Raw genomic sequence first — 10,019 nt, 5'->3', positions numbered from 1 at the left:
AAGCATACGTTGGTCCTATTTCGTTCTAGCTTTCAAGCCACCCCCAATTGCGCAATAGATGATTGATTGCCTGAGCTGAAAAACCTCGACGGAGTCAACTTGGCAAAAAAAACTCGGCTTTTGAGATATCTGAATCCGAGTTGATTCTTTGAATTGATGACGACAATGGCTTCATCTCGCGCAGGTCGGACCTTGCGGCAACGCATATTAAACAGTGCAAAGCACAATTGGAGCCTCGGTTTCACCTCGTTTGGCGGTCCACCAGTACATTTCAAGATTGTAGGCAGCTTGCTTTCCCCCCAATATGAGTTTTTTCCATGAGAAGCTGACACCCCCCCCCCTTTACAGTTTCACACTCTATATGTTGAGAAGCTGCAATGGATCGACGAACAAATTGTAAGTTGGCATTCTCAAATCAGACACGAGCGGCAATGTTCTGACAAGCAGAACTTCTTCCAGTACCAGGAGCTCTTTAGCGTCTCCCAGGCCCTCTCGGGACCTGCAAGCACAAAGATGCACTACTGCGTGAACCTGCTTCACGACGGCTTCCTGCCCGCCGCCATGTCCTTTTTCCTGTGGAGCCTGCCCGGCGCCCTGGGCATGTTTGGCCTTGCCCTGGGCGTGTCCACCATTGGCGAGTCGCTTCCGGGCCCCGTCTACGCGCTCCTGTCCGGGCTCAACGCGGCCACGGTGGGCATCATTCTGCTCGCCGCCGTGCAGCTGTCGGAAAAGGCCATTACAAACAAGATGACGAGGCTGCTAGTCTTTGGCGGCGCGGCGGCGGGCTTGCTGTACAATGCCCTGTGGTACTTTCCGCTGCTGATGGCGGCGGGAGGCATCGCGGCGCTCGTTTACGATTTTAGGTGGCTTCAGCGCTCGTTTAGGGCTGCTGTGGGAGTCATTACACGGAGCAGCAGCCGTGCACGGGAGGCAGAAGAAGAAGAACATCCGAGAGAAAGGGTACACGTGGAACTGGACAGCGTCACTGCGCAAGGGGCTCGTCGAGATGATGTTACGGCAAACCATGATGTTGTCAGTGACGAAATGACTGCTGCGAGGGAGCTGCCTCTGCGGGCTCAAGCGAGTAGTGATGAACACGCCCGAGTCATTCCTGCAAGTCACCAGCTCAACATGTCCTGGCGAGTTGGACTAGGCATCATCGTCCTCTTCCTCGCCTCCTTTGTGGTTGTCATTGTCCTCCGCGGCACCGACACGCCTGCGCGTGACTCGCTCGCCTTTCGCTTCTTTGCCAACATGTACCTCGCCGGCACCATCATTTTCGGCGGCGGCCCCGTCGTCATTCCGCTGCTGCGCGAGTACGTCGTCGCGGAGAACTGGGTGCTGCCGCGCGATTTCCTCATTGGTCTGGCCATTCAGCAAAGCTTTCCCGGCCCCAACTTTAACTTTGCCGTCTATCTCGGCGCGCTGACTGCCAGGAACAATGGCTTCCACCCGGTGCTCGGCGCCATTCTCGGCTTTGTCGGCATCTTTGCGCCCGGGCTCGTCATGGTGCACGGCACAATGGGCGTTTGGGGCGCCGTGCGCGGCTCGCCGGGCGTCAAGTCGTTCCTCAAAGGACTCAATGCCATTGCGGTGGGCCTGATATACACGGCCGTGTATCGGATTTGGCAGATTGGCTACATTGCGCAAGGCTTTCAGCAAGGCACCAGCCTGGCGGTCGAACCCTGGTGGGTGGTTGTGACGGCAACGTCGTATGTTGGGGGTTATTGGTTTGGCATGAATCCGCCCACAGCAATCATTCTTGGCTGCGTAATGGGATTGATTTGGTACGGAATCGTGTCCAACTAGATACACACACACATATATATATAGGCAAGTAGCACAGCTATTCAACTCGGCAGTTCTCGACAATGATTTGCGCTGCTCTTTGTGCAACGGCGTATAGCGTTGACATAGTGTGCGAAGTCAGCTGAAATGGCAAGATGCCGGCGTCAACGACGTGCATGTTGCTTGTTCCATAGACACTTGCAGAAATTAGTCTCTGGTGTTTCTAGACTGCCAATTCACTCACCGCAATCGTGAATCTACAACGCCGCCTAGTGCTCGGGGTAGCATAGCGGTCGATCCAAGCCAGTGACTAGCACCCGCCGCCGTATCCTTGAACCAATCCAGATACTCAGAGTCTGTCGCGTTTGGGCCAAGCCGAGGATATTGGTACGCGTTCTCGACAACGTCGTGAAACGCCTTGTTGGAAAAGAGGTCGCGTATCCTTCTGGCAACAGCCACTCCAACTGCTTGATCGAAAGCATCCGTCAGAAAGCGAGGCGTGATGATGGCGTTTTGAAACGGATCGGACGAGGCAATATGAATGTGGCCTCTGGAAAGGGGCATGAGCGGCCAGAACGGAGCATCGAGTGCTGTTGGTTTGCTTTCCGCCACGACCTCTGCAACGGGCACTGCGGTGGATTAGCCTGAGATCAGTGCTGCTCTGTTGCGATGTAACTTGCGTCTGTCTTGAATGATCAGCTCAATAGTCGTATTTAGAATCATTTCGGCGCCTTCGACGTTCACTGCAGCACCAGCTTCGACCAAAGACTGAGCTCGTAATCTTAGACTTGACGACCCCGTGAGCGAGCTGGTCATCGCTGATGCACCTTTACGGCATCAGTACGTCAGGTTCCAGGACTCTATGTAGGGAAACGTACTACTCGGCCAAATTTGATCAATATTCACCAATGAGATCTCGGGACCAAAGATGTTTCGACCATCGATGATGGAAGTGTCGTTGTGATAACGCTTTGAAACCAGTGCCGAAACGGCCGATCCAGGTTGGTCCTTGCAGAATCAGTAAGATAACAAAAAGTCAAATTCAAGGTATTTACATTGAGATTTGCACCCACTCCAGGCAGATCAACGACTTGCTGTATCTTGGCGGCGGCCAATATATGCGGGTTGCCGATTCCTGATCGCTCTAATATTGGCGCACTACCCAAAGCGCCGGCCGCCAAAATGACGCTCTTCCGAGCTCTCACTTGGTATATTGGTCCATCCAAGCTTGTTGAGGTTGATTCGGCAAATGCTACTCCTCGGGCGGCTTTGTCGTGGTCAAACAAAACCCTGGTAACTGTGTGGTTTGCCAATACAGTAAGCGATTGCCGCTGTTGTGAAGGTGCCCAGAGGAGAGCATCCGCTGCAGAACAGCGGCGCATTTTTCCTGTTGATGTCTCTAGCCACATGGTCCAGGAAGAAGAGGCAGACACAAAGGATGTGCGATTAGATAAATCGTTACCAATGCTCAACCCAGGGAATGCTTCTGGGAGAGCCCTTTTGTACAGTCGCACAGCCCCTGGTATACGCATGGGAGTCTATCTCTGATTTTAGCTTGGCCTCCGAGCTGGAATTCGTGTCTTACCGGGAAAGACGTATTGACTACGCCCTGGTAACCATGCACGTTGGGGTCATACGATGCACCCTGCAGAATCTGCTCTTCATTCGGAGGTATGTTGCGCTCAATCGCTTCCATAAGCTTTAGCTCGTTAGCGGAGCTGTACCTCACAACCAATGTAATATTTTACCGGCTCAAGTGTATCCCAGTTCCAACCAGGATTACCCAAGGTTTCTAATCTATCGATTTCGGCTCGAGTGGGCCGATACCAGAGCATACCGTTTACTAGAAGTGTGAGCAACAATCTATGAGTAGTTGAAGCGACGTACTGGAGGTTGAGCCGCCGATACAGCCGCCGGCGTGAATGGACTTGGGCAGTTTATGGCCCTTTTCATCATATTGCGGATAATTTCGATTGCAAAAGGTGGGCGGATAGCTGATGCTCCCAGCGTACTTGACTGCATTGTTCCATGAACCGTCGGGACCGGCCTCAATGACGAGTGTACTGTATTTCTGCGCGCTCAGCTAGAATACGAGTTAGAAAGTGTCCAAGAAGGCGCTTTCGAGTAGACGGTACCTTGTTGGCGACGGTAAGGCCAGCGAGGCCAGCACCAACAATTACAAAGTCGAACGTCTGACCATTCGCAATCGCAGATTGATCCGTGACGACGGTCGCGACAGTGAAAGTTGCAGATAGCAAGGTGCCGACAAAGGCAATGATTCGGGAGGCACGCATCGCAAAGGAAGTCACTTGTGCAGGCAACAAGGCGAGTTGCACCGTTTCACTCGGCGTCCGGGCCTGGTGCGGCAACTAAACGGCGACCGGTGCGATAATGGATTACTCTGAAGGCAGTGTTGATATCTTGGAGCTATATGTGACTGTGGATATTTATTTCTAATAAATAGGGCGCCGCCTGCATCTGTTGTCGATGTGCAGCAGCAGGAATGCAGCTGTAGTCATCAGCCGCACTGTAACCAGGACGATATATTGCGCCGAAGTCGGTGGTGGGAGATCCTATACGAATCAAGGCCGCACAAACTGATTCCATAGGCTCCATTATCCATAGGCAGAATGCTGGAAGATAAAAAGCATATGCTTGACTCCGTCTGATGATGAACGCAATGTAGACGTCAAGGGCCAGAAGCGCACAGTGCGAATTTTACAGTGCGCTGTCAGTCACCATGCACTGCGCACTGTCTCTCCTCTTTAACGCCTCCCCCACTCCCAACCGCAGCCGTTTCGCTTCGCTCTTTCTCGGCTTTCGGCATCTGTCAACACTGGGTTATTTCCGCATCGTCCGAGTCAACTTCGCGATCTCGGAATCGCGCGTATCGAGAATTGTCTTGAACAAAGCATATCATAGGCTGCTTGTGCGACATCCGATGTACCATGGCCGATCGTGCGGGCGAGGATGGCGCTGTCAATGACCTGACGCCGGAAGAGGTCAGCCGCATCATCCATTCCCATCGCAAGGTGCGCTACGGTAAGTTTTGACTTGGCATATAACAGCCCATTGCTGGCCATGCAATTCTTTTTGAATTGCTCAATAATCTTGATTTAGATACATTTACTGATCTTCTCAGGAACCGCCTGCTGGCCGTGCCGTCAGCGCAAAGTAAAATGCGACAATAAGCATCCTTGTGAAAACTGTGTAAGGCGTGAACATCCACAGCTTTGCTCATATAAGCCAAATCGCACATCGGCGTCAACAAAACCTAGCAATCCTTCAGCGGCAACTACCAGCCGAAAGCGACAGCACTCCGAACCAAAGGAGCAGGAGCCAGAAACATCTCGCAAGTCGGATCGTCAAGAGAGCTGGCCGAGAGCCATTGGTATGGCTTGCTTAAGTGAAACAACGAGTGCACATTACTAAAAGTCCAATAGGAGCTCTTGATGAAGCAGAGCCTGTCGGCGATCGCTACGTCGGCCAGAACAGCATTCCTGCGCTGTTGCGCGAGCAGTCTACATCCAGCGACAAGAATGACAGCGTCGACATTCGAAGAGACATGAGGTCCATACTTGGTCTAGATAATTCCGCGCCCTTTCCGCTCATGTCGCAGCATCATTTGCATCGTATAGCAGAGGACATCTCGAATGAGCTGCCGTCGGATCGAGAGGTCATGAAGTATGTTATTAAGCGATCTCGCTACCAAGATAGTGTGCTGACGCAAGCCCAGACTGTTTCGATCATATAAAGAAATTCCACAGCCGTTTTGGGGATTCGTGGTCGACATTGACGATTTCGAATCGAAACTCATGGTATATTTAGAAGATCGCTCCCGCAATGCGTCAACGACGAACAAGTCTTCTCGACCTGTATCTCCCTCTTGGCTAGCCATTCTGTTTGCAGTTCTGGCAGTAGGCTCTCAGTATCACGAGTCGCCATACCATATCCGCACTCGTGATTCCCAAAAGTATCTCCAAATATCCTTCCACTTCCTCCGTCTTGCAAATTTTCTACTCCGGTAAGTTGACTTCAGATACTCCTGCAAATGCAGCGCTGATACGAAAGACAGACCGTCGTTCGATTCTATCCAAGCCCTACTCCTGATGGGCTTCACACTTCTCAATGACATGAAGGCCGAAGCTTCTTGGGCGCTTACTGGTCTCACTTGTCGACTGGCACAATCATTGGGGCTTCACCGACCGAACGCCCCAGACACCAACGAAAACGGCGAACCGAATATTAAGGAGATGACACGAAGAAAACTGTGGTGGAAGTGCGTATGGCATGACACACTCACGTCACTTTCTTTCGACAGGTAGGCGACGATGCTCGTAGACCTCTTGCAGTCTTTTATGTGGCTAAATGATCCCTAGATCACCCATGACAAACTTTCCCAGTTGCTCAATTCCCGTCAACCTACAATCGTCAGGCGGCGAGTACGCATATCTCGAAATGATGTATCATCTCATCGAGATTATATCACGGCGCCTGAATCCAGATTCCATGGCTACGCCGTCATACGCCGAAATAGTGGACAACTGCGACGCAGTAGAAGCCTTGCGCAATCGAGCCAGTGCGCATATGAAGGACAAGGACAAGTGCAAGACGGCGTTGGATCGTCTGCAGTATTTTGCCATTCGACTGCACACATCTTTTGTCATTTCAGTCGCCTGCAGACCGGCACTTCGAAGAAACTGCGATCTGGACCCGGAACAAAAGAAGACACTAGCGGCAAGATGCGTAGTCAACCTCACCGAGACAGTAAAGATGTTTCTGGCTATGCATCAGCTGTCCGTTATTCCGACGCGCAGCTGGGCTTTTACGTACCATGGCCTTTCGTCTGCACTCCTACTTGGCATCTTGTGTGACACGCGGGCTGACCCCGAGGTGCGACAGCTGCAAGGGGACCTCATTGCGGCTCTGTCGGCCACTGCAGCCAAAGATGTCAGCTCCCCGGAGCCGCATGTCGTTCGGACCGACAAGGATATTGAGCTATCTGGCCCGCTGTGGCGTGCGCTCACGGCGCTGAAGAGCATCTACGATCACGGTTCCATCACGAATAGTTTCAAGCGCGAGGGTGGCTCGTCTACGGGCGGCAGCGGCACTCGCACGCCGCTGATGCAGCTACCTCCTGGTCTACAAGGCATGCCTCTATACCAGCAGTACCGCGCCATTCCGCCTGGTTCAGATCCGCGCGAGGACGCGGCTCTTGCAATGGCGGAGATGCAAAACGGCGCATCGCTTCAGGACTTTCAAAAGTTTGTGCCGTTCCCTTTTGCTCCGTTTCATGTGACTGACACAATACTCTAGTGCTCTAGCTGCACCGCAGCAGGTACCGATGCCTGTTGGCTTTGACGGGCTCAACACAGAGGGCCCGCAGTTGATGGCGCCTATGGATTTATATGAATCGATCTGGGGAGGTATGTCTTGCATATCGATGCCCCCGATATTGACTTGGACACTGACGCAAATGCATGACAGAATCACCCGATCCTTGGAATCCAGGCGCCGAGCCCATGAACTTTGACTTTTTGGCGCAGCCTCCTCCAGGACAGCCGCACCATCAATTGTATTTCTAAGCAGAGAAAAAGATGATGAGATATGCGTTGTATATGTATTTGCCGTTGCGCTATGACTGCAAACAGAAATCTGCGACATTACAAAACCACACACAGTGCACACCCGTTTACTTTGGCCCCTTTTTGTTCTTTGTTTCGTACTCAAATCGTCAGTGCTCTCTTTGATCTTCATAAGCACTTTGCAGTTTGTAAAAGCTGTCTGTATGCCATGATCGGATCGCCGGGTGGTAAGTAACGACGCGCCAAAAAAGACAACGAGCGGTTACAGCGCGACACCGCGCGTAAACCGGCCAAGTCTCTCGGTCCGTCGTTGCGACCAAAGCTCCCCGACGACAATGTGTGCTCATCATTCGATTTGGGCTGAATTTTCTCTGCCTTTTCTTTTGGCCAAGAATTGTGTCGGGTCTCTCACCATGGGTGAAAAAAAAAGCCAAGTAAAAGTCATGAGGTTGAAACCCCAAAAACGCCAGTCCATGCATGCTGTTTCGTGATCTTTTTCTAAACGTCATCTCATAGAGTCAAATGGAAAATTCGTTCCCATTGCGGTTCCTCCAAATTTGATCCGCCCGTTTCTAGCTCTTTTCTCTCCTCTTTAGATTTTTTTACTTATTTCTTCCTTCGTGAAGTGCTCGACACCAGTTGCTTCTTTACGTGCTTGGGAATCTTTTCCTTGCGCTTCTCGCGCTTGGCCTCCTTGACAGCCTGCTTGTGCAGGCGCTTCTCGTCCTTATCCTCGAAGCGGCGACCTCTGGGGGTTCCCTTTTCAAAGCGACTCTTGTCGTCATCGTCGTCGTCGTCGTCAGCGCTGCCGAGGCCTGCGCCGTCGTCCGAGTCATCAGAGTCGGAGTCGTGCGGCGAGCCGCTCACGTCGGCCTCGGCCCCGTCTTCGTCGGCGGCCTTGACGACCTGCTCGGCAAGCAGGTTGCTGTAGACGAGGTCCTTGCCCTCACCCATCCGGACCTTGGCGGCGTCTTTTTCAATGTCGTAGACTTGCTCCAGGGTCTGAGGGATGTACTGGTTGCGAAAGACCTCGTTGTCGACCTCGATCCGCGCGGCGTGGTCCTCGTCCTCGGCGGCCACATTGGTCTCGTACAGCTTGTCAATGGCCGCAGCCATGGCGGGCTCCTCGGTGGGACCGTCTCCGGCCGTGATGAAGTTGAAGATGGCGCGGTCGGCGAGCGTGTCGACGCCCTTGCGGCGGAAAAAGTCGCCCACATTCTTGATATCCATGCGCAGGAACTCGAGCGAGCGTGGGTGGTCGGGCTCAACGCTCTGCGACACGTCGATAATGTATAGCTGCGCCTCATGGTAAAGAATATTGTACTCACTCAGATCGGCGTGCACGAGACGGCAGACCTGGTACATTTTCCGCATCAAGCCGAGAAGCTGAATGTAGAGCTTGCGCCACTGCTCGTCCACGTCTTCGCCCTGAAGCACGGCGTCGCGCAGGCGCGGGTAGGCCCAGCCCTTGCGGTCGCCGAGGAAGCCCATGACGAGGACGTGCAGCTTGAGGGCGAGGGGCTCGGGGCAGGGAATGCCGGCGGCGTGGATGCGGCGCAGGTTGCGGTACTCCTTTTCCGCCCAGAGCTTGACCATTTTGCGGTTGTTGCCCTTGTCGAAGCCGCCCTTGAAGCGGTGCTCGCCGCTAATGTAGCGCTCGCGGTCCTTGAAGACGAGAATGGCCGTCTTGTAGACCTTGATGGCACGGTGGATCGGGGCGCCCGCGTTGTCGTCGGCGAGAATGGCGCCATAGACGTTGGCTTCTTTTCCGGTGCTGATGGCGCCGTGGACCTCGCTGACGAAGCCGCGGTTGATCATCTGCAGCAGGATCATGCGGGTGCGCTGGTCCAGCACTTGGTCACTGGTGGCTCGGTCGGCCTTGTCCTTGTTCGTGTCCTCGGTCTGCTTCACATCGTCGAGGCGGATCTTGCCGGCGTGCTTGGAGAGGGCCGAGACCTGGTCGTCGATGCTGGTCCAGGTGTTGACCGAAGGCTTTTGCTGGTTGCCGCGTGCGACGGGCGCGCCGCCGCCGCCATTGCTGTTTTGCTGTCTCTGGCGGTTGAAGGTCTTGGTAAGGTCGCCCGAGGCTCCACTCCAGTCGTTTGTATACAAGTCGTCGGCTCCATCGTCATCGTCGTCGAAGATGTCGTCGAGGTCCTCGTCGGTTTCTGCAGACTGCGGGGTAGCATCCTGTCGATTGAGCAGCTCGGCGGGGACATCTTGGGTCTGGCCGTAGCCGTTGTTGGCAGTATATGTGTATGGGGGCTCCTGAGGCGCCGCAGGTGATGCGGTAGCATCAGTAGGGGCCGGCATGATTGCTAAGTGTGTAATGAAAGCAGTTGAGTGAGTGTGCTGGCGGGAGTTGAAGTGGCTGCGATACCGACTTTTTATCTTATCGCGATAATTTTTTTTTCCTAATGGAGGGGTCAACGACCTGTATGGCAGCCCAAAGCGGGACACTTGCGGAGCCGAAATTATTGTGGAATCCTACTCTTTGAGGAAGATAAAGAATGCTGAAAAAGGAAATCACGAGCGAAATGATGGAAAGAAAGAAAAGACATGTAAAAACTTTACATTGAAGAAAGGTTGACTTGAAAGAATTGATGAGGTGCCAAGAGAAAGAGAGCTAGCTGCAAGGTAGAGCTG

General features: G+C 53.3%; 4 protein-coding genes across 4 annotated transcripts; 2 read left to right on the top strand and 2 right to left on the bottom strand.

The window, feature by feature from the left end:
• Nucleotides 1-165: 165 nt before the first annotated feature.
• BBA_04026 (chromate transport protein ChrA) lies at nucleotides 166-1,809 on the top strand (the record flags this gene model as incomplete). Its single annotated transcript, XM_008599123.1, has 3 exons — nucleotides 166-279; nucleotides 349-396; nucleotides 460-1,809. 3 exons carry the CDS (start codon nucleotides 166-168, stop codon nucleotides 1,807-1,809), a joined length of 1,512 nt encoding a protein of 503 aa, XP_008597345.1.
• A 37-nt stretch (nucleotides 1,810-1,846) lies between these two features.
• On the bottom strand, nucleotides 1,847-4,082 carry BBA_04025 (glucose oxidase; the record flags this gene model as incomplete). Its single annotated transcript, XM_008599122.1, has 8 exons — nucleotides 1,847-1,985; nucleotides 2,033-2,417; nucleotides 2,667-2,796; nucleotides 2,844-3,326; nucleotides 3,374-3,487; nucleotides 3,537-3,631; nucleotides 3,676-3,871; nucleotides 3,924-4,082. 8 exons carry the CDS (start codon nucleotides 4,080-4,082, stop codon nucleotides 1,847-1,849), a joined length of 1,701 nt encoding a protein of 566 aa, XP_008597344.1.
• Nucleotides 4,083-4,736: 654 nt separating this feature from the next.
• BBA_04024 (fungal specific transcription factor) lies at nucleotides 4,737-7,373 on the top strand (the record flags this gene model as incomplete). The annotated part of the gene is made up of 9 exons (XM_008599121.1): nucleotides 4,737-4,830; nucleotides 4,931-4,962; nucleotides 5,020-5,179; nucleotides 5,232-5,472; nucleotides 5,525-5,812; nucleotides 5,846-6,109; nucleotides 6,168-7,052; nucleotides 7,105-7,214; nucleotides 7,276-7,373. The coding sequence occupies 9 exons, from the start codon at nucleotides 4,737-4,739 to the stop codon at nucleotides 7,371-7,373; spliced, it is 2,172 nt and encodes a 723-aa protein (XP_008597343.1).
• A 606-nt stretch (nucleotides 7,374-7,979) lies between these two features.
• On the bottom strand, nucleotides 7,980-9,686 carry BBA_04023 (RIO1 family protein; the record flags this gene model as incomplete). Its single annotated transcript, XM_008599120.1, has 1 exon — nucleotides 7,980-9,686. One exon carries the CDS (start codon nucleotides 9,684-9,686, stop codon nucleotides 7,980-7,982), a length of 1,707 nt encoding a protein of 568 aa, XP_008597342.1.
• Nucleotides 9,687-10,019: the final 333 nt, after the last annotated feature.

The sequence above is a fragment of the Beauveria bassiana genome (genome assembly GCF_000280675.1).
Source record: "Beauveria bassiana ARSEF 2860 unplaced genomic scaffold BBA_S00009, whole genome shotgun sequence".
Lineage (NCBI taxonomy): Eukaryota > Fungi > Ascomycota > Sordariomycetes > Hypocreales > Cordycipitaceae > Beauveria > Beauveria bassiana.
This window is presented reverse-complemented; position numbering and strand designations above follow the sequence as displayed.